General features: G+C 36.0%; 1 protein-coding gene across 1 annotated transcript in view; it reads left to right on the top strand.

Annotated features, from left to right (window-relative positions):
- COL24A1 (collagen type XXIV alpha 1 chain) overlaps nt 1-24481 on the top strand; it is a 144447-nt gene that overhangs the window by 59559 nt on the left and 60407 nt on the right. The window contains exons 13-24 of the mRNA XM_034437135.2: nt 240-293; nt 1026-1070; nt 4023-4076; nt 4178-4222; nt 4662-4715; nt 8182-8235; nt 8948-9001; nt 11228-11281; nt 14560-14613; nt 15300-15344; nt 18169-18222; nt 19070-19114. Coding sequence (XP_034293026.2) covers nt 240-293; nt 1026-1070; nt 4023-4076; nt 4178-4222; nt 4662-4715; nt 8182-8235; nt 8948-9001; nt 11228-11281; nt 14560-14613; nt 15300-15344; nt 18169-18222; nt 19070-19114 — 612 coding nt within the window. The remainder of the gene's footprint in view (nt 1-239; nt 294-1025; nt 1071-4022; nt 4077-4177; nt 4223-4661; nt 4716-8181; nt 8236-8947; nt 9002-11227; nt 11282-14559; nt 14614-15299; nt 15345-18168; nt 18223-19069; nt 19115-24481) is intronic.

Genomic DNA, 24481 nt, shown 5'->3' with positions numbered 1-24481 from the left:
CCAGCAGCTGAACTTCAAACTGGTTGTGGTAAAAAACATTTTATGTTGGATGATACGAATGTTCTGTTGCATGACCATTCACGCATGTCAGATTTTATGGGAAGCTGCTGGAACAAAAACACCCAGTACATTCTCCTGAAAAAATATTTGCATTTTCAAAGATGCCAGAGAATAAGAATATAATTATTACCAGATTATTTTTTATTAGTATTACAATACTATTTTGCTGTTTTAATCAGGGATTGCCAGGTGATTTTGGAAACAGAGGCCCTCCTGGTCCTGACGGAAGCCCTGTAAGTAAATTTTATTTATTGATTTATTAGATTTTTATCTGTCTTTATTACTTTAACTTAAGTGGCAAACAAACTTAATACCCCTTCCTCTTTCATTTTCCTTACAATAATCCTATGAAGTAGGTAGGTCTGAGAGAGAGGGAGAAAGGGGGAGAGAGAGAGAGGTAGAAGAAGTGAGAGAGCGGCTGGTCCAAAGTCATTCAGCCAATTTTTCAGCTTCTAGGTCAGGATCTTAATCTGTACCTCAAAACCTGTTGATGTCATGTGCTTAATAAAAAAAACCTTAGGGTACAAAACGTAACCCATTGTGACCTTTTTCTACTTTTAGAATTTCAGATGTTAATGGGGCCATAAATGTGGCTTTTTTCTGTTTGTTTTGCATTTTTTAAAATTGCTGAGGGCTTGCAGAGGTATTTTACTTCCTAAAGCCAGTCCCTTGAGTGTGATCTGCCATGCAAAGTAGATGTTCCCTTTGAATTTAAGGAAACTACATTTCTGACAAGACACAATACAAAAAGAAATAATGCATTTGTAGATAACAGGGGACAACTCTTTTGGAAATAAGATGCTGAATTTAGAAATGTCTTGGTTTTTTTTAAAAAAAATCTAGCATAGCTTCTATAATTTTCTTGTGTAGATTAACAATGCAATGGATTGTTTATCCGATGCTTATTTGAATCATATATGAAGAAATGTGTTTATTTTCAATGGCATAATTTAACTTTTTTAAAGGGAAATGTTGGTGGTGTTGGTCCTCCTGGATTTCCTGGACTTAGAGTGAGTATAAATTGTTGAGGAAGCTCTTCCTAAGCTTAGGTTAAGTATTTCTACAATTTGGTATAAGTACCTGTCATATTCAAACGATTTACACAACCCTATAAAGATACTTTCTATAATTTCATGCAGTTGTCTGGCTGTATAGACTTTGAATCCTTTTCCTTTGAATTCCTGTACTAAGCAGTAAATAAATGACCAATTTGAATCTTGGCCATTTTCATTTACTGTAATGCATGCATACTATAAAGCTGGGTTTCTGGCCAGGTGTTTGACTGATAAAGAGTTTCTGTCTGATTACAATTGTATAATTTTCAGCAAGACCTGTATAAATAAGAACCATATGCCACGTGGCTATATGGACAGATTTGTCAAACAATTTAAAAAATTAATTATGTTCTGAGTTCTGAGTACAAAAAATGACAAACATTTGTGTTTGTGTTTGTGCATGGCTTCCCATCAAATAAATAACTTTATTGTCATTGTACGTGTATACACAGTATACCCATGCAACGAAATTCACTTAACACCCAAAGACCAGGTCCAACACACATAATAATCCCCAAACACACTCCCACCCGCCACAATTCCCCACCCCTAAACCACCCAAACATCCACACAACAGACCAAGTAATACTGTCCAACAGCTCACTGATGATGGCCCTTTAGTTCATTGTTGAGTGCAATTATAGCTCTGGGGTAAAATCTATTCAGAAAACGTGTGGTCCGAGTTTTAATTGTTCTGTATCTTCTGTCAGAAGGCAACAGTCCAAAAAGATTGTAAGCAGGATGGGAAGAGTCTCTGAGAATGTTATGCAACTTTCTCAAATAGCGAGATTCGAAGATGTCGTCCAGGGCTGGTAGCTGGAGTCTGATGATATTCTGGGCAGTTTTAATGATTCTCTGTAGAGCTTTTTTGTCCGCTACAGAGCTGCTCCCATATCATGCAAGAATGCTGTATGTCAGGGTACTCTCAATGGTGCTGCGATAGTAGGACAGAAGTAGATGCTGAGATAGATTTATCTTTCTGAGCATTCTCAGGAAGTACAGCCTCTTCTGTGCCTTCTTCACAAGCATGTTAGCATTCATAGTCCATGAGAGGTCCTCTGAGATATAAATGCCCAGATATAAATCAAGCTGGAAGAAGTGTCAACTGTCATTCAACATATGTTTAAATTACTTGGATGAGGGTTAGAAAGTAAGGTTACTAAAATTTGGCACAAATATAAGGATGAGTATCCCAAAGGGAAGTGGTGGCTCAGTGGCTAAGATGCTGAGCTTGTCGATCGAAAGGTCGGCAGTTCAGCAGTTCGAATCCCTAGTGCCGCGTAATGGGGTGAGCTCCAGTTACTTGTCCCAGCTTCTGCCAACCTAGCAGTTTGAAAGCACATAAAAAATGCAAGTAGAAAAATAGGGACCTCCTTTGGTGGAAACATAACAGCGTTCCGTGCGCCTTTGGCGTTCAGTTATGCCGACCACATAATCACATAATCTTTGTACCATGCTAGCTCTTCAGCTTTAAAACAGAGATGAGCACTGCCCCCTAGAGTTGGGAACGACTAGCACATATGTGCGAGGGGAACCTTTACCTTTACCTTAACCCAAAGGTGCTTTTTGAAAAGGCAACTGGACTTCTGAACTGGATAACATTTTGCTTCTCATCCAAGAAGCTTCTTCAGCTCTGACTGGATGGTGGGGAATGGAAGGATTTATATTCCTTGCAGACAGCTGGTCATTTGCATTTTTTTAAGAGAGTCATTGAGGCCACTTAGAGATTTGTCTATGTCCTCAGGGTCACCTGAGTCATTAGGAAGTTGAAGCTGTGCTTTCTGCAGAATGTTTTCTGCCCTGTGTCCACTCACTGTTGAACCCAGGTGGAGGCTGTTATTATTATTATTATTTATTGAATTTGTATACCGCCCTATTCCCGAAGGACTCAGGGCGGTGAACAGCCAAATAAAATACATATAATACAAATGTTAAAAAACCATTAAAATACAATTAAATAATTGGCCCGGAAAACGAAATTTAAAACACCCCAAATTCATAAGACAAATTTAAAATTTAAAAAAATTTAAAAAACAGTTTAAAAGAGAGGTTAGGCCAGGCCGGCATGTTGGATAAGAAATGTTTTGATAGCACAGCGGAAAGCACGCAGGTCCGGGATCCTCCGTATCTCCAGGGGAGCTCGTTCCAGATGGCGGGTGCCCCCACAGAGAAGGCTCTCCCCCTGGGGGCCACCAGTCAACATTGTTTGGCCGACGGCACCCTGAGGAGCCCCTCTCTATGGGAGCATACTGGTCAGTGAGAGGCTACTGGTGGCAGAAGACGGTCTCGTAGATACCCCGGTCCTAAGCCATGGAGCGCTCTAAAGGTGGTAACCAAAACCTTGAAGTGCACCCGGAAGACCACCAGGAGCCAGTGCAGCTTGTGCAGGAGGGGGGTCACATGGGAGCACCCCGTCGCTCCCATAACCACCCACGCGGCCGCATTCTGGACCCATTCTGTTGGGGATGGGTCTGTGTTGTCTGCATCTCAAACTGAAGTGCAAATGGTTCCTGTAGTCTGCAATGTTTCTGGAAATCCGTCCATACTCCCGCTCCATTCGAATGGTGTTCATCCAAAGTGCATAGCTAAATGTCTAGGGAGATTCTCAGTCATCCAGGTCATAGTTATCCCAAAGATGCCTTTTCAAGAGGGAGTACTGATATTTCCTTGTCAGATAATTAAACATACGCAAGCAAACAATCACCCTCAGAGACCACCAAAGACTCAACTCTGAACTACAGATATTCTCTTATAAATTAACTTTAGGATAATCCAGTATGATCAGGGGGAAAAAAGAATCAAACCTGTGAGGTATGAGAGTATCCCCTCAAAATAATGCAAAGAAACATCAGTTTATTCATTATGTTTTGGGGTTTATTCATTTTATTTTTATTCATGATATTTTAGGGTATTGTGGGAAAAGCTGGACCATCTGGACTTCCTGGGATTCCTGGACCTCTGGTACAGTATTGTAGAGCTATTTCAAAGCCCGTTTGCTACTGTAAACAGTAGCAAAGCATTTAAGAAGAGCCTTAAATGCTATTATTCTTTGTTTTCTATAGGGTCTTCCAGGGAGTATGGGGCAACCTGGATTGAAAGGTGATAAGGTGATCTAAATAATTTCATTATTAAAAAATGTAAAACTTTGAATTTTATCTATAAGAACTTTTTCTGACTTTTTTTTAGTAAGGTCATCTGAATTTTATTTGCCAGAAGCTGCTCATGTATGATTCCTACTAATCATATCTAATATATTATTGATTAAAATTATGTTTTATTAGCTGCTTTAATTATTAGGGACACTGAAGTTTTACATAGACACATAGACAGATACAGACATAAATGTAGACAGAGAGAGAGGGGGAAAGAGAGAGACAGCACATGAGAGAGAGTAGGACAATATATTAGTCTCTAAAATAATAGCAAGCATGTTATTTCTGTGTTTGTTAAACATTATAAAGTGTGTTATTTATAATTCTCTTATTTTTGAATGTACTGTACTATAATAATACATTGACAAAATTATATCATATAATGCCTTTGTAGGGTGAACAAGGCATTACAGGAGAGCAAGGAGAGATGGGGTATCCAGGAGACAAGGTAAATTCAAAAGAGCTTCATTTTATAAAATGTATATAAAGTTTACAATATGTACTCTGCAACGTCCATTATTTCAGTCTTATCAAGTTATTGATTCATGAATGCTATAATTATCTGTATTGTGTCTGTAACTTTCAGTTGGGTGCAATTGGAAAGTATAGGGCAACAATTATTGAAACAAGGTCAAATGGGCTAATTTACAGAATGCTGGGACCTATGAAATTTAGGAAAATTTTAGCCACTTCAGTGTTGCTAGTGTCTTCTAACTTTGTTTCACAGAAACCTGAAGATTGTATGGTGCAAGGAAAGATAGGAGGGCCATAACTCTATTTACGCTTTCCATTTCTCTCTGGCCCTAGCATCCAATCAGCTGGCAGCAAGGGCTGAATGAGTGGCGATTGGCTGCTTTGGTACCAAGGCTGATATTGGCAATTGCTTAATGTCAGTGGCTAGCAAAGGAAGGACTACCGTGTTTCCCCAAAAATAAGACCCCGTCTTATATTTTTTTGAACCCTGAAATAAGCGCTTGGCTTTATTGCCATGCGCTCAAAAGCCCAATTGGGCTTATTATCAGGGGATGTCTTATTTTGGGGCAAACAGGGTAGAGAATGACTCAAATTCATGTTGAAGCACCTTGACACTTACAGGCACGTTTCTGAAACAGATCATCCATATCATCACTAAAATTCTTGACCCACAGAGGTTTTAAAAATGATAAGCATCAAGAAGAAGAATATGATATCTCTTGGATCTTCCACTTTTAACATTCTGATTACTGTTATGTAATTAATTAATGATTACATCATCCAGGGATCTCAGTCTTTTTGGCCTGGTGGGCACATTTGGAATTTTTATTGGCATTCTTGCAAAAATGCTGCTGAATGAAGGAAATGCCCATCCACAAGTAGCTGCTATAGGGACACAGCCAGTTACAAATAATACCAGTTTATTAGAAGTAAATCTCTCTTGCATAATACCTCCTATTATTGCTTACCTTGCTCTATTTTAATGAAATGGGCGTATTTAGAAACAGTACACCATGGTATAACCTAAAATCTCTATGTCCTGGGTTCTCCTGCAGGATGCATGATAGGAAAAGAAAAACAGGGTTAGATTAATATGATACGATTTTTTTTTTCTAAGAATGACATAATGAGAGAGAAAGAAATCATGCATTCCAATCTACCTTGTAATGTAATACTGCTATTTATTACTCTGACCTACAGTATATATGTTCCTTTAACAGAATAGAGTTAGGTAAGAGCAGAAGGGAAGCTAAAAGCATTTTTCTTTGCTTTAAAATGTTTGCATTAAAATAGCTTGGTCCCTACCAAGGGATCTTTAAAAAAGGAAATACCAACATCAGCAGGGCCGAGCTGAGGACTTTGTGCAGTATCTGTATGACAAAATTGCTCAGATTCGGGAAGGGCTGGCCTCTGACTGGGTATGTCCGGACGGGATGACTGAGACAGGTCTTGAGAGTGTTATCTGGGGGGAGTTCGATCCTGTGGCTCCCGAGGACATGGACAGGGTCCTGGGACGGCTGAACGCAACCACATGTTTATTGGACCCGTGCCCCTCCTGGTTGGTACTGGCTTCCCGGGAGGTGACACGAGGCTGGCTCCAGAAGATTGTTAACGCTTCTTTGAGTGAGGGGGTCCTGCCGGCCGCTTTGAAAGAAGCGGTTGTGAGGCCCCTCCTCAAGAAGCCCTCTCTGGATCCGGCTGTTTTGGCTAACTATCGTCCAGTCTACAACCTTCGCTTTGTTACGAAGGTTGTTGAGCGTGTGGTGGCGCAACAGCTTCCCTGGTACCTGGATGAAGCTGTCTATCTAGACCCGCTCCAGTCCGGCTTCCGGCCTGGGCACAGCACGGAAACGGCATTGATCGCGTTGGTGGTTGATCTCTGGAGGGCTCGGGATAGGGGTTGCTCCTCTATCCTGGTCCTGTTAGACCTCTCAGCGGCTTTTGATACCATTGACCATGGTATCATGTTGCACCGGTTGGCGGGGTTGGGGGTGGGGGGCACTGTTCTGCGGTGGTTCTCCTCCTACCTCTCTGACCGGTCGCAATCTGTGTTGACAGGGGGGCAGCGGTCGACCCCGAGGCACCTTGCTTGTGGGGTGCCACAAGGGTCGGTCCTCTCGCCCCTTCTGTTCAACATTTATGTAAAGCCGCTGGGTGAGATCATCCGTGGCTTCGGGGTGGAGTTCCATCAGTACGCTGATGACACCCAGCTGTACATCTCCACCCCAGGCCACCCCAACGATGCCCTTGAAGTGATGTCCCAGTGCCTGGAGGCCGTGCGGGCCTGGATGGGGAGAAACAGGCTCCGACTCAACCCCTCCAAGACCGAGTGGCTGTGGCTTCCGGCGTCCCGATATAGCCAGCTGACGCCATCGCTGGCTATTGGGGGCGAATCACTTGCCCCCATGGAGAGGGCTCGTAACTTGGGCGTCCTCCTGGATGCACGGCTGTCGTTAGAAGATCATTTGACGGCCGTGGCCAGGGGAGCTTTTTATCAGGTCCGCCTGATACGCCAGTTGCGCCCCTTTCTAGATCGGGACAGTCACTCAGGCACTCGTCTCTTCCCGCCTGGACTACTGCAACGCTCTCTACATGGGGCTCCCCCTGGGGTGCACCCGGAGGCTCCAGCTGGTCCAGAACGCGGCCGCGCAGGGGATTATGGGCACGACGAGGCGCTCCCACGTAACACCTCTCCTGCGCGAGCTGCACTGGCTCCCGGTGGTCTTCCAGGTGCGCTTCAAGGTGTTGGTGACCACCTTTAAAGCGCTCCATGGCTTAGGGCCGGGGTACTTACGAGACCGCCTTCTGCCACCAATAGCCTCCCACCGGCCAGTACGCTCGCACAGAGTGGGCCTCCTCAGGGTGCCGTCCGCCAGACAATGTCGGCTGACGACCCCCAGGGGGAGAGCCTTCTCTGTGGCAGCGCCCACCCTCTGGAACAACCTCCCCCCGGAGATACGTACAATAACAGACCTCCGGATTTTTCGTCGGGCCCTGAAAACCCATTTATTTCAACTAGTGGGGCTGGCTTGAGTTAATTTTAAATTGATTTTAAATTGGGTTATTTTAATTTACGGCCAATAATATTTAATTATTTTAAATTGTTTTTAAATTTGTATGTATTGTTTTTTATTCTGGCTGTTCACCGCCCTGAGTCCTATTCTGGAGAAGGGCGGTATAGAAATTTAAATAATAAATAATAAATAAATAAACATCTTATTTTATTTAGATTTCATATATATTTGTAACAGTAAGTATCTATGAAAAAACCAAAGTAATCATTGTGATTTCCTGAACTGTGACTTTCAAATGAAAGGACAGAATAAAAATATTCTTTAGAAAGAATGATAGCATCACCTTCCTTCTGTTTTTAATGGCAGAATGCAATTATTCACGTTATTTTAATTTTAGCAACTCCTGACTCTTTTCTTTTCTCAAAGGGTGCTGTTGGTTTGCCAGGACTTCCAGGAAATAGAGGGAAACCAGGACCCTCGGTATGTTTTAATAGCTTTGGATTTAAATATTTAGTTGGAATCACTTTATTGGCACATTGGTAATCATGGATATATAAAATATTGCAAACTGAATCTTACCAGGCATATATCATAAAAGAAATGTAAATTTATTTATTTATTTATTTTATTCAATTTTTATACCCCCTTCTCCTACTGGAGAACACACAGCATTAAAGTCTGTAAGTTGTTGAACTGAGTGTATGTAAGGGTTTTTAAATGTCTTTCGTAATCAGGACTTGTGAAATTCTGATTATTATAATATCTGTCATGTTGAATTACATTATATATGTATAAATAACGATGCACATCTTTTAGAAGGAATGTTGAAAATTTGAAAAACATTTAAAAATCATGTATTACAACCACAGCAATACAGAAAAGAAGTGGAGAAGAACCCAGGAAATCATTTTAGCTTTGCAACGAAAACCTTTGCTCCATTTTAGGCATTAATCAATTTTATTACTGCATAAGGTTTCATAAATGGAAAATGATGACAAAACAGGTAGTCCTTAATTAGGAATTAGCAATAATTTCCAAAAGGCAAAGACTTTTCTTATTAAAATCAACAAGATTCAAATGCTGGACATAAAAATCAGCAAGATTCAAATGCTGAACATTATTATAACACACAATTTCATTTTCTGTATCTCTTAAGAAAAACTTGGATTCATAATACAGGTTCTAATTTTAGGGCAAAATGGGAGATCCAGGACCTCAGGGACCATCCGGCCCACCAGGACCAGAGGTAATTGACCAGCTACAATCTTTCAAACTTGCATACAGGCAGTCCTTACTTAGTAACCAAATTGGGACTTCTAAGTCTTTTCGCTAAGCAAAACATCACATGACCTCAGTGGGCTTAACAATTTCTCTTCCCTTTGGTTAAGCAAGACACCGTAGTCATGAAGTGAAACACCATTGATCATAACTTTATAATTTCACTTTTGCCTTTTCTATTAACTCTGCTTGTTGCAAGCGAAACATGCAAATTGTGGAAATGTGATTGCAAGTTGCTACAATGTTTGTAAATCCCATGCCCCGATTGCATGGCATACAAACGGCGATCATGTGGCCATGCAAGAATGTAAATATGACGATTGGTCGCAAAACTTTTTTTTTAACCCTGTGTAACTTTGAAGGTTCATTAAATGAGACAGTTAGTGAAAAGCTGTGTTAATATCATTAATTGATTAATAAAATATTAGTAATAAAGAATAAACAAACAGACCTAAATCTGAATTGAAAATTTCTTGGGAACTTTGTTTTGAATTCCAAGATGGAATGCAATAATTTTAAATATAAGAACCAATCGTTTTCATTGATTTCACTTTCTGAATAAATCATTGTTCAGTATCTGCCACCAGGAAATATTTATTGAAATTGAACAGGGCTAATGTGGGTAATATAGTACACTTTTATTGTTATGGTATTGCTAAAATGCATCCAAAAATATAGTTGTAAATATAAGATCTAGATTTATTTCATGAACAGTAAATAGAACTAAGTTGCTTATGTGTAGCAAAAAATATCATGGGTCAGAAAGACAAAACTGATTTAATGTGTCTGAACGGCTTTTGAAGCTAAAAATATTTTTAAGCCATTGTATTATTTGTAATTCAGATGAGTTTTGTGAAACCATCTCCATGTTTCTATTATTAGAAATGTTCTATTGTTAAACTCTCTGGTAATAGTAATTGTCCCAAAACTGTTTGTGGAAACTACTCCCTCCTCAGATAGAACACATTGTATCTTTATGTTATTTTTCTCTTTTAGTGTGGAGGCCCCTCTCTTGCACTATACAAACCTCTTGTTTCCTTGGGAAGCTTTTCTCTCCAGAATGCTTTTGGAGAAGAAGAAAAAAACATTAGTTATTATTTTCAACATGAACTTCATTTGATCTGTAAATCATTTTGATTTGTAATTGAGCACAGGATCCCCTCAGGACAATAAACCGTATGGAAGTCTTCTGCCATATGTTTTGCATACAAAAGAACTCTAGAATTATGTAGGGAAATGATGTTTGATACGAATAAAAGTTAAGAATAATGAAGTGCAGGTCTCTCAACATGAGTCATTAGCTAAGTTGTGTTATTTAGTTCCAAAAAGGTTTCCTTTACAACTGTGTTGTATTTTATACTGACATATTTAGAAGTTCTGATGAAGTGTTGCAAGCTTTGTAATTATTGTGTTGCAATAATGTGTGTTAGGTATTTTTTATATACCATAGGCATAGCATCTATTACTAGGTTACTGATTGTAGGAGCCATTCCATATATGAATATTTATAAAGATGCTGTGATTTTCATATACCTATATCACAGGCATTTTAATTCATTAGAATACTTGTTGTTTCCAAAGTAGGATTTTATTTTTACACAGTTGCCAGTCTGAAATTTTAGTAATCACAAATACCATGGGAATAATGGACTTTATGAAGTAAGACATATTCCCTTAAAAAAAAGACACATCTGGTGATTGAAGATACAGTTGCCTCATTTTACAATTCTACTTTAGGATTTGGAAAAAATTAAACCTTTTCTTTATGTACTAGTAGCAGCAAAATCTCTTGAGTAGAGTTTAATGTAATTAGGGGATGCGTTAATACTAAAGTTCTTTCTAAATCATAGAGAGATGTCATAATCAGGGATTTAAAAGTAATATTTGATGTAGCCAGTTATCAGTTAGTGAGAAGAAGTTACTAAAAAAGGACTTTGGATGTGTGATCCCAAGAAATCTATAATCTCAGCAGCCCATACAGTATTGTCACTCAGGCAAGCTGCAGGTCAGCATCTGGAGCATTTCAAGATTGATCGGATCCTTTTCTACAGTAAAACAGGTGGGGTTTTTTCCCCCCACTATATACATTGCAGCTAAACAAAAGGGAGAGAATAGAGAACTAAGGTCTCAGTTTTCCCTTAAGTCCTTGAATAAAATGGTAATTGCATTTCTTTGTTTGTTTATTTGGTCCTAGGGTTTTCCGGGAGATATTGGTATACCAGGTCCAAATGGTCCAGAAGGCCCAAAAGTAAGAATATGTGAAACTATTATAATTTCTTTGTAATTAAATGCAGCAGGTAAAATTGTAGGGGAAGCCATGTTTTACTGATTTTGAAATCTTTTTGCTGCTTGCTTCAAAGAAATCAACTTTAAATAAGTTGCAAAATTGCTTTATGTAATATGGTGAAAAGGCAGCAGATAGATCTTGCTAGATCACTATTATCTAAGTCACTTCCTTCCAAATGTTTTGGAATACAACCCCCACATCAAGTTGCTATGTTACCCAGCTATGAAGCTATGATATGAGTTATATCCCAGTATATCTAGAGAGTGCTAAGTTTGAAAAGGCTGTATTAAAATATTGCTGGAAGGAAAAGATGGCTTATAATGTTCAATAAAACCCATTCCTTTTTTTTTTTTGCTATTTTTTCTACAAACCCATTGTACAGCTACATGAGGAGAATGTATTTTATGAATTATAGACCCTTCAGTACTATTCCAGCTAATAGACAATTTGCTATTGCCTCTGGATGTGACACATATTTTTCCTAACTAAATATTCAGTTTCCCAAATGCTGCTATTTTGGTTGATTGTTAATCAAAGATCATAGTCATAATGCTGATTATTTAGCTGGAAACTGAAATTTTTATTTGATGCAATGATGAGTCTTTTCTATGTAACATTTTGGCTCTCATAAATGGAGGATATGTTCTTTAATTAGAGAAAATTGGTGGCTTTCATTTGAGATGAACATTACCTAAATGGAAAAGCTTTTACAGAGTCCATAATCAGATGATCCCAGGCCTATGTGAAACTGGAATTGTTCAGCTTTAGTGCTCCCAGATGTCACGTACTGACTGAGGTTTTGTGGAGTTTCTTTTTATCTTGGAAGACTGTCTTGCTAAACTCTTCTTTTCCTCATTCTTCTCCCTTGAAATTTATATATAAATATACTTTAGCTGCCAGGAAAGCATGACAAAGCCTTTTATATTAACACTAATGAAAAATATTGACTCTTGGCAATGAGACAATTTCATAATGACATTTTCTTTCCATCACTGTCTTCCCAATTCCCAATTCATCTTGTAAAGAACATTTGAGAAACTGTTTAGCTCTTTTATGATCAATCCTCTAATGTACTATAATTTATTTAATTGTTAAAAGATTATTTGGGCTGTATCTGTTTTTCCCCGGTTGTGCTTTCAGGTAATATCTCTTGATTTCTGTATCAGAAGAGCAACATCATAATAAGGCAGCTTACAGTTTTTGTAACAAACTTTGTGGTATGAGGGTTGCATATCTTAACAGTTTAGATCAGTGGTCCCCAACCCCCGGTCCGCGGACCGGTGCCGGGCCGTGGAGTACCTGGCACCGGGCCGCGCAGCGGCCGGGGGACATGAACGCTGCAGCGCAAAGGCTCCTGGGCCGTGCGCAAAAGCTCCTGGGCTGTGCGCAATGGGCCGTGCGCAAAAGTTCCTGGGCCGTGCCCCCACCCCTGCGCGCGCTCAGCGGGCCGCGGCGATAAAAAGGTTGGGGACCACTGGTTTAGATTACTGTAATTCATTTAAAGTATGCCATTAGCACCATTGTGTTTAGTAACTTTGTTGCAGACTGTTTCTACATAGGGCAATGGTGGGAGGGTCCCACACAAACTCTTTTCAGTGTTAGAGGTCTGGGGATCTGGGTACTCATATTTATGAGTATATTTATATTTATGACTGACAGAAGAGTGCTAGAAATAAAATATATTTGATCTAAAATCTTGTTAAATAATCTCCACTGAATGGGTACCAGTCAAGAACAGAAAGATTCTTCTAGCTTTGAAATTCTGTTAAATGACTGTTGATTTTCTTTCCAAATTTCTTCTTTCTAAAAATGACACATACAGTATATGCATTACAATGTTATATAAATTCCCCATTAACTTTGTAATAGAACTAATAAAGTTTCTAATGTAAATGGACAGAAGAAGCGATTCGATTTTTCCATTTTATAATATCCAAACATTGAGTCAATGCACTCTGAGTTGTAAAAAAACTATTTAAATCTCTGCTAGAGCCAAAAGACCCATCCACAAGATGAGATGCTATCTACATTGCTTGGATTATGCTGTAATTTGAGTTTCCTACTCTCTTCCATCTCTGCTATGTGGTGAACATTTAATTTAATTTAATTCAGTTCATGCCACTACTGTCACAGAGAGATACTTCCATTCGGGGGAGGCTACATCTTACGATAAAATATGAACCATTGAATATCATAGTGTTTACTTTTGAGTCACACATGTGAGTGTAGAAAATTTCACAGAGGTAGCAGTTAAGTTATTCAGACATTTATTAAAATAAGTCTTATAAAGTAGAAAGAATAAAGGATAGCTCCTTATTAAGTGAAAAAACAATAGATTTCAGCTGATTAATGCAGAAGTATTTTTCATCAGCTTCAGTGATTATAAAAATGCATGTAAATCAGATTAAGCTGTAAAAACTACTCGGGAAAATGGGGACCCCAGAATATTTTACAAAATTTTGACAAAGTTTTATACAGGGCAGGAAGACACAATATGGACAGAACATAGTGAAATGCTGGTTCCAGGTTGGCAAAGAAATGGGACAAAGTTGTATACCTTCCTCTTTTTTAGGCTATACCATCCATCCATCCATCTATAATTCTTATTAAAGTTTTTTCCATAGAGTAAAAACAATACAAAATTTAAAATAAGGAAAATAGAAAACAGTCATAGAAAAGTGAAAAAGAAATAAAATAAAGAAAATTTAATTTCATTTAAGCCTAACTTTTATATGATGCTAAAACATCTGTGATTGCTGAGCTCACTTATTTATGATATACACTCTTAACTGCAAATGTTATTGCTGAAGTGCTGCTAGTGGGAGATGATGATTAATCCATTATCTGTTGCTGTTTTTATAATCAGAATCCGCCCTTTGCAGCTGCTTTCCCACCTGCAATATGAAAAATAAAAATTAATGCATATGCCTAATCCAAGATTAATGGTTTGCACAGGAAATGATTACAATTTAATCTCCATTTAAGTAGTTTTCCCTTGTGAGCTTTTAACACAAAATTGGAATGCACGTGTATATAACTGTATGCATATTGTACTTTTACAGAGAAGTTCAAGTAGTTATTAATAGCCTTAATAGTTAAGACTTCCTAAGAGAAACAATTACAACATAAAGTGGGGAAATATCAATTAAAGTTACATTTCTTACCTTTAATCCTCATGCTCCTCTATGCTTTCTGCCATAGTATGCCTGTTCATTAATCTTATGATTTACATTATTTAGGGCTTGCTAGGTGACAGAGGTCCTCTCGGTCCACCTGGTCCCAAAGGGGTTGAGGTAAGGTGATTGTTCTCTCAACAGCACACTTTTGTTTTTGGAACTGGAATCCAGTCCTGTGTGATTCATCTTACTTTTACAGTAACTTGCAAAGTTACTAAATTTCTCTCTGGCAAATGTGAAGTATAAACTGTGGCCCATCAATAACTTACTTGTTTTGGTGGCACCTGTACAACCGTTAAATGAACCAAATCTGGTATCTTACACACACTAAGAAGGACTATGTTCTGTAGAAGAAATATATTTTTGTATAAATTAAATAAAAATTGTGTTGCTGAGTGTATATTTTAATGTCCATCTCTTAAGAGAAAATTTATTGGAAAGAGGAGGCATCTTTTCTTTTAAAACTGAATCCATAGAAGTTTACCTAAAGCATCCTTAAAAAATCCAATTTACAATTAATTAATGTCCAATTAAGTAGATTTAGACATGTAATATTATGTACCTGAATTTGCAACTATTGACGCACAAATAAATATTACATGTTTCTACCCAGAAATAAATCCTACTGAATCCAGTGAGATTTACTCCTATATAAATATATGCTTGTGAGTTAATCACTATTCTGTAATCTCTTAAATTTAAGTATATACATAGTCCCATTAAGATGTTCAGTGTTACATTACAAAGATATCTACAGTAAATGCAATATCCAAGAATAAATGGTTGCTCTTCTTTTGCTTTAGGGAGAAGAAGGACCTATTGGGCCAATTGGAGTAACTGGACCAAGGGTAAGTAGTGAAAAGGATGGAAGGCTGAGTCAAGCTTGATCCGGTCAGGACTGAATTCCTGGCAGTGAGCAGGAGTGAGCCTGAAATATTACAGTTTAATCATTGTGCTACCATGGCTCTACTTTATTGTAAAATTACATTAACAAGATCTTACAGGTCTGAATTTTCATTTCTTCCCATCATCTTTAGAACCCAATAAATTAGGGAGGGTCCCTTCTGAGACATTTGCCACATCTACTGTCCTGCAATAGGCTAAGCTGACTCTTATCCAACCACTTCCCTCATCTCTCACTCAACATATCATTACAGTACCTTTCTCTCACCTTATAGATGGCATGCAATTTTTTTTGTTGCAAAAATGTTTTCTGCAGGCAGTATACAAATTACTGCAGAAGATTGCATCTTCATTGTATATGAAATTCTTTTAAACATTAAATACAAGATCAATGCATTTTGGATCTTGTTACTGTTGTAAAGTTAATGTCTGAGTTTTTTGTAAAGTACTCTTTGAAGTCCTCCCTTCAAACTGATATCAAATCAATTTGTTCTAGTTTTTCATTTATTTAAATATATCAGGTGTTTTTGCAGGACTTGATGTTATGCTTAACTTTCATAATTTCTCACTTCTTAATCTTAGAAGTTGGGACTGCTGGTATTTGTAATCTAAATTATTCACAGGAAATCGGTTTACCTAGTCCGTTATAGAATAGAATATGACTATATGTTTCACTGATTTTACTTTTATTTACTTTACTAAATATATTCAGTCCAGTTTTCCTTTTAGGATTTCCTATCTTTCTATGTACATTTTGTAAAAATATTACCGGTATGTATTCCTGGTAATCCGCTATCCTATTATTTTCACATTCATTAATGTTTCAAAAAACATATCATTTTATAGATAACTATCCCAATTGAATTAATTATCAATATTCTTCTTAAGTTCTCTTCCCTTCCTCCTGCCCATGACTGAAATGCTCTTAAAGAAAGTTGTGCAGTTTAATTTATTCAGAAAGTATGGTATATAAATTATTTGAACTGTAGAATTTAGGGGTCCCTGGCATAGAATTACTTATTTTTCTTACATATGTTTTTTCCAATATTTTATAAAACTAAATAATAGATTTTTTTTTCTTATTTGAAATTACCTTTCTCCACTCATTTATATTATTACATCTTAAATGATCCTATATACTTAGAGGTATTAAAAGAAAAATAGATAATTCATCACAGAGGGATATTCTCAAGGTCACAAAATGAATTTCAGTCCAGGTTTAAAATATTCACATTTTAATATACCGTAGTTTCTCATTTGGGGCTGAGTTTCCATCTATCTAAAAGATGTTTTTCTTATCTGGAGTTACTTTTCTCCATTCATTTGTATTGTTAAATCTTTAAATATTCCTAAATATTTAGAAATATTAAAAGAAATAAACATAATTCATTACAGAGGGATTTTCTTAAAGACACAAAATGAATTTCAGTCCAGGATTAAAACATTCACATTTTAGTATATTTTCCGATTTGGGGCATCTGTCAGGTTAAAAAAATGGACTACAGTTAATCTGTATGGACTACATACAGTATGGACTACAGTTAATCTGTATTCTTGGCATCCTCAAATGTGACTAAGAAGGATTGCCTATTAAAATGTTTCATTTTTTTTTTACAGTTAATGTAAAACAATTTGTATTTTTGAAAAATGAATGAACTTGAGACATGTAAAGCAGTAGCTGAGCTGAGATTTGATTTATTGTAATGAATTTTGTTCACTTGTGAAGCTGGAAAGAAGTTTGATCCCTTCACTGCTTTGGCTTTCAATGAGCTCTATTTTCAGATTAATAGTAGTTTTATTTTTGGAAATTCTTAGTCCAAGTATGTGCATCTGTTCCCATTGTTAGTTAAAGGAACAGAACATCTTATAATTAGAAATATAAAACAAAAACATTAAATGTTTTGTAATAAATTTTACCCACTTACCTTTGAAAGGCTAACAAATTAAGGCTAGTAAAGTGCAAGATTTAAAATGCTGAGAAAGAGAAATAGACAAAGCAAGAATGAATCGAAAGATAGTTGTATAAACTCTAGAGATTATTCAACATTTAAGAGCATATTATCCAATGTCTTAACTTTGTATTGTCAGAAATTTCCTTTGATTGGTCCATATGCTTCTTCAGTTTTATCCAAAGCATATTTTGAAATCTTACATTGGTGCAGATTTGGTCCAAACATTAATGCTTAGAGCAATTGTAAAAAAGATTATTTAAAAAAATGTTCATGAGTAACTATTATAGGGTTATTGCTAGACAGTGTCTTTTTGGTAGCATCAAGAGGATAAAGCAATCACAATATGGTGAACATTATAAAACACATAAACAAGTGTCGTTCACAACAGATTTCCTATGAGAATAATACTTTATAAACCAACTTGTACATGAAGCGTAACTGCAATTATTTCTATTAAGATAGGGCAAGATAGGTAGAATAGACTCTTAAGTAAGAAATTTTACAGAGAACCATTTAGGTCTTTTTCTGAGAGATGATATTCCTGTTTAAATTTCTGCCCTATCATGCACAAATGCATACTCAGTGCTTGTGTTTCAGCAGTTAAAAATGTTGAAAAAATACATAACTGCAATTTTTCTCTAGATGTTTTTGTTGAAAGAAAAAAGCAAAGGGACTTTATATATACAGTTGGCATATATTTTGTCCCACAGTCACTCTAATAGGTTGTATCAAGCAAAATGCAACTCTAATTGTCAGTGATTTAATGAAATCTTTATTTAAAAGCTTTAAAAAACTGGACTTCTTTGTTTTAATATAGGGGAAACCTGGAAGGAAAGGTTTTTCAGGTGAACCAGGACTAGAAGGCCTGAAGGTAGGACTTAAAGTTATTCCTGATATTTGCTCTTGTTAAATTAAAAATAGTCAGAATTTGAATTTTTATTAAATTTAGAAATCAGCCATGTCCCTCACAGAGGGACTTCGAGCAATGTACGAGTAAATGGTTGGTTTGTGCATAATTGTAGAGGAAAGCAGATAATACTGGAGAAGGAATGCAAGAATTGTTAGCAGATAAAAGACAATAAATGATATTTCAGCCCTTCAGGGAAAGGTGAGACTGTGAAAAAAATTTGAGTTAATATGTTATGTGGAAAGATTTTAGAGAAGCAAATAATCTTTTTCTAATTGGTCGTAAAAGTGCTGGAGTACAGAAAATAGTGTAATATATAGATATAGATATAGATATAGATATAGATATAGATATAGATATAGATAGATAGATAGATAGATAGTAGGAAAATATTAGGGATGCAATGGCTCAGTGGCTAAGATGTTGAGCTTGTTGATTGAAAGGTGAGCAGTTCAGCTGTTCGAATCCCTAGTGCCGCATAATAGGTTGAGCTCCTGTTACTTGTCCCAACTTCTGCCAACCTAGCAGTTCGAAAGCATGTAAAAAATGCAAGTAGAAAAATAGGGACCACCTTTGGTGGGAAGGTAACAGCGTTCCGTGCGCCTTTGGCATTTAGTCATGCCAGCCACATGACCACGGAGACGTCTTTGGACAAGGCTGGCTCTTCAGCTTTGAAACGAAGATGAGCACTGCCCCCTAGAGTCGGGAATGACTAGCACATATGTGCAAGGGGGACCTTTACCTTTATCTTTTTAGGAAAAAAATTAAATTTCTGTATTTAAAATAAAGTCTTATATTTTTAAAACAACAGGGAGAAACAGGAGACCAAGGAGTTCTTGGGAAAACCGGTGAAACAGTAAGAATATACTATTTTTTATTTCTAAATTGAGGCATTTTCATTCTTCTATAATTGCTTAGTTATGATGTGCTATGAATTTAATTAAAGCTTGATATTCCTGTCAAAATTCAGCCGCAACTGATAAAATGAATCTTTGTAGAATTCCATACCCTCCTCAGTAATGTTCAAACTCTGCTTAATATTCACAGATAAGAAATTGGAGTTCATATAATTTGCACTAAAGTGAGAGAAAGAAATACATGTTTGTGAGCCCAGTGGAAACACTGGATGGAACACTTGTTTGGGTTTTAGTTTCATTATATCACCCTGTTCAGTGAAATATATTTTTCACCATAGAAATTATAACACAGTTCATACATGTTATTCAATGAATATATATTTCCATTGTTAAAATCCTATAATACTCTTTTGTCTTTCATTTTGTCTTGAAATACAAAATCTAACTAGAAATAAAAATACAGAGGCATATACTATAAGATTACAGAAACACTGATGTGGAAACTGACATTGAAATCATACATACTAACTCTGTTTTCATTTATATAAAGCTCTTGGCATTGCCTAATTGGTTAGTCTCAGGTTTCAGAATGCAGGTGTAAATTATCTTCTTGGAATGTTCATTTTTATTTGAATGAACATGGAGTTTCTTTTTCCGTCTCTTTGCCTCATTATTTCTTACATGTATGCATTACTTAAAATTTATGCATTTCTTAGAATTCATCTATGCTGTATATCCACATATTAGTGAGGCATTGAAGATCTTAGGTATAAATGCCTCACTACATTCATTCAGAAGATGGATTAGTAGTGTACCCCAGAAGGAATGCATTCCACTTATATTATTAGTCTTTTTTTTCCTAGAGAGAGAGAGAAAGAAATCCTTTTTCCTGAAACGTTACTCTTGTAAGTGGCTTTTGAATAGAGAGAAGAATTCTGTAGAATTCTGAGGGTACCAAAACTAGAAATAATCTTTGTGATATTAAACTAACAATAGTCTATGTTATTGAATGTAATACAGTTTTATTATGGAGTTGAATGACCTTGTTCATACCACATGTTAATCCAGCTAAGATTAAGTTAAAGGAATGCCTGGGCTGTCACTTTTATTCCAATCACCCCTCATGACTTTTCACCTTCCTGTTGCTAAGGGTGGATTCCAAATTTGGTGTGCCTCGTTTCTGATCTAAATAAACTGGAATTGGATGTTTTCAGAGTTTGTATTTTGCTAATCGGAAATGGCAATCCCTCTGGATTTGAATAGGACATTTAATCATATTAAAGTCATGGTAGTATGCCGAAGCAGGATAGGATGGCAGCACACAAATGCTGGTTAACCAGTTTGGTTGCCTTAGTATATTGTGCATAGGCACTCAATAAATTGATGAATTATTTCAAGAGTACACCATAAGTAATTTTTACAATTAAAGAAGATCTTAAATGACGTCGTCATCATTACTGTTGGTCTTCAAGTAGCTTCTATATATTTTTTAATATGCTTGCTAGATGTAATAAGGCCTGAGATCAAATTAATATCAGGGCTGTGTAGCCATACTCACACTCTACATATCTTTAAACCAAACATGTCTTTTTATTAGAGGTTTTTTTTGAAGAATTCCATAGTTGTTACATGAGTACCCTCATCTTCTGAAGATCTGAATCAACTTTTCCATTTTTGAAACCAGATTGCTGCTTAGCCATAATTAATGTAATGGATTAAAAAGCACTCCAGAATGATGTTCTTTTTAGTCTCTAGAGAAGTTTACAATATTTATTTAATATTTATTTAATATTTAATAATTTATTATTAAATTTTAAAATTAAATTTAATATTTATATGTCCTGTCAATATTTATATATAGAAGAACTACTTTTCACCTTTCTATATAAAAATACATCTGTGGTCTCTATTTACCCCTTTATTGAAGAAAAATTTAGTATACATTTCATTAAAGATAATGAAGCTTCATTAAAGATAGTAAGCTAATATCATGAAGCATTTAGGTTTCTTAAATTTGTGCTTAGAAAATCTAGAATTTGAAATCATGCTTTTATTTTGCTGAAATTCAAATACAATTGTGTCAACATTTTTCAAAATGTGAGGTTCCTTGTATTTGATATGAAGTAATTTGCATCATATTTTCTCTAATAATTAGTTTGATTAAATCTAGTACTTAATCAAGTAATCAATTTACTTGATTTAAAAAATCCCGAGCAAAAGCAGAATTAAATTAGCAGGCAGGATCCAGAATAAGAACTCCATAGAGAAGTATGTAAGACAATACAGTACTGATGACTCAGGTGGGAAAAGAACTAATCCATTTTTTCTTCAGCAAAGAATCCATACTAGGTCCTGATTTATTTCATTGATGGAAGAAGGCTTTATTGTTGAATACTTGCAGGCTCAGAGCACCTTATAATAATGTAATAGTTTTAAGGTTTTTACTTCACTATATTCCTTCTATTTAATACTGTAATAACAGATTCACATATGTGATTCTATTCTGGCTGATTCCAAATGAAAAGCTGATTCTGGGTGAAAGGATTACAAAATCTTTTGTCCATCATTCCATTGTCTTTTTGTGAAATGTATTCAAGCTTAGTAATATTGCCAGTAGGGTACCTTTACAGTTAGATTATTTAATACATAAAAAATCTCAATCCTTTTGTTGGAAGATTCTGTAGAAATTATGCATTTGACTATCATTCCTTCTTGTGTGAAACCTGTTCATATGGTAATTATTCCTCATAACTGTTCTCGGTATTCGAGATCCTTCTAAACAAATTGTATTTTTTGTTGTTGACATGAAACTCAGTCAATGGATTTTCTCAACAGGAGAAACTATTTTGATTTAACATATTGGTAATGCATTACTTTGGCTAAGTATAACATCTTACAATTGAAATGTTTTTTTCCCTAGCTGGTACAATTAGGGATTTCATATAAAATCAGGAGATCTAGTTATACAATATTTAGTTAATTTAATAAGAATGAAAAGAGTTCCATTGAGCAAATTTGTAGAACAAATGAAAGTGTTTTTTAAGAAGTGATGCCAAGAAAAACACTGATTTAAAGTACTGGAAAAAAATGCTTCTGTCTGAGCTACTGTAGTACTATATGCTGGCATGTACTGTTAAGTTTCAGATTTTTAAATTATTTGCTGGCAGAACTTTTAAACCGCATTATATTATGAGCAAGACTTTTCCACGGCTGAATATAAATCAAAACAAAAATGTTTTTAAATATTAAAAAATAAGATCAGAATGTTATATTCGTTCACCCCTAAAAATAATGTGACTGATAAAAGGACTATTATTATATTTGGGAGGATTAGAACTCATTGCCAAAGTGACAAACATTTCCCAGGTAACTGATTACATAAATAAATATCACTTCAACCTACACAATTTGTGGATAATAGCTTAAATATTACAATATTCTGACATATTGCATCATACCAAATTAAAGGACCATAAATAAACCTGTCAGCACCACGATGTTGACTATTGTTAGAAAGGCAAATATCTGAAATTGTCCATGCTGACTCAGGAATTTTGGAAGTTGAAGTCCACAGATCATGAAGTTGCCATAGTGGCCCACGCCTGCTTTGGAGGATGCTGGATCCTGCCTATGATTGTGAAGTAACAACAATCAAGTTACTTTCTTCTTCTGCACAAAAGGAAAAGAACAGATATTGTTAACATACTTCTGTCCATAATGTAGATGTTAAAAAATAATCTTAAACAGTAATCTGACACTTTTCAGTTTACTGGTTCTCTGCCATAAAATAGAAGGAAACAGCTCATTATTTAGGATAATTTTTGGGTTCAGTCTTTCAGTAGACTTTCTAGCATGATGCTTCAATTTTATTACTGACTCTCCAGCATAATTCCCATGCTGGCTGAACAGTTATTGAAGCTATAATTCGGACATCTGACATCTATTGGCCAAGGAAGGGCTATTTTCAGCTCACTGGTCTCCTGCCACAAAATAGAAGGAAACAGCTCATTATTTAGGATATTGACTTAGGAAAAGCTGTCTTTCAGTATCATATATTCACACTTTCCTTTCTTCATGCCTGGGGGATCCTGAATTTTATCTGTTTCTTTGTGATGGCATTAAAAGATTGCTTCTCAGTTTCTGATTTTGACCCATTTGTTCCAAGAATATTGTTTTTTTGTTTCTAGTTGGTATTTTTTGGACTATTATATAGATAACATTTTTATATAGACATTTTTCTATGTTGTTTCTTTCCTATATTTGAAAATTTAATTTTTAGTTTTAATTTGTATTTAAAAAGGGATGCAATTATGCCAGGGGCTTTCTGGCATGCATGAGAGTTGAAGGAACAACATTTAACAGAGGAATACAACTTGGCCTTAAGCACTGGTAATTCCTTCCCCATATCATATTTAAAATTTCTTCAATGTCCACCATATTGACCATGGGAAAAGCTTTTCAAACCGAAATGTTTCATGAAAACATTTGAAGCCTGTAAGATTGGAACTGCTTTATACAAAATGCAGAATCATTTTAGATTTTTCACACATTTTAAAATGAAAATAAAAATACACCAAGTTAGATGTAATTATGATGCCAAGTTACAAGTATTTACTGCACTGACATTGTGATTTAATCCTTGAGGACATTTTACTCATAATAATTAGGCCAGCAGCTTGATCACTAAAGGCAGATCCTCAAATGTACATACCACCAGAACTCTGCTGAATGGGACCTATGCGGTAGTCAAATTGGAAGAAAGAAAAGGAAGCTTTGAACAGTTTCTGAGGACAATTGTATCATTCTGAGTTCCAATAATCATGAGAACAGCTTTATAATCTTCAAACATAATTGTTATGCCAATAGACAAGGTTCATATTACAAATATGCTTAATTGTAAGCCGCCCTGAGTCTCCGGAGAAGGGCGGCATATAAATCAAATTTAAAAAAAAAAAAAAAAAATGCATATTAGTGTAATCAGAGCTGTGTAATTTTAAGGATTCTGTATATACATTGTTTTTCCTAGCTCTTAAGTGTCCTTAAAGATATTATTTAAGATTTGCAGGCAATGTTTTTTGCAGGCAATCTTGCAGGCATGATTTTTGCAAAATCAACTTCAGTTTTGCATGTAGTGCCTTCATATAACTAAGAAGCCTAAAGATGTTTCAAGATATTTCATAGAATTTGACTGGACTCATAAATGCATATGGCCATATAAATAAATATAAGATGCTGATATTCATTATAAGATCCCTGTTAGCGTAATAGTTAAAGTGCAATATTGCAGGCAAACTTGCCCACATTGCCCACATCCTGGAGTTCGATCCTGACGGGACTCAAGGTTGACTCAATCTTCCATCCTTCCG

Source organism: Pantherophis guttatus, chromosome 3 (genome assembly GCF_059756535.1).
Source record: "Pantherophis guttatus breed Tessera chromosome 3, ASM5975653v1, whole genome shotgun sequence".
Taxonomy (NCBI): Eukaryota; Metazoa; Chordata; class Lepidosauria; order Squamata; family Colubridae; genus Pantherophis; species Pantherophis guttatus.
Note: the sequence above shows the minus strand (reverse complement) of the source record. Positions and strands in the feature narration are given on the sequence as shown.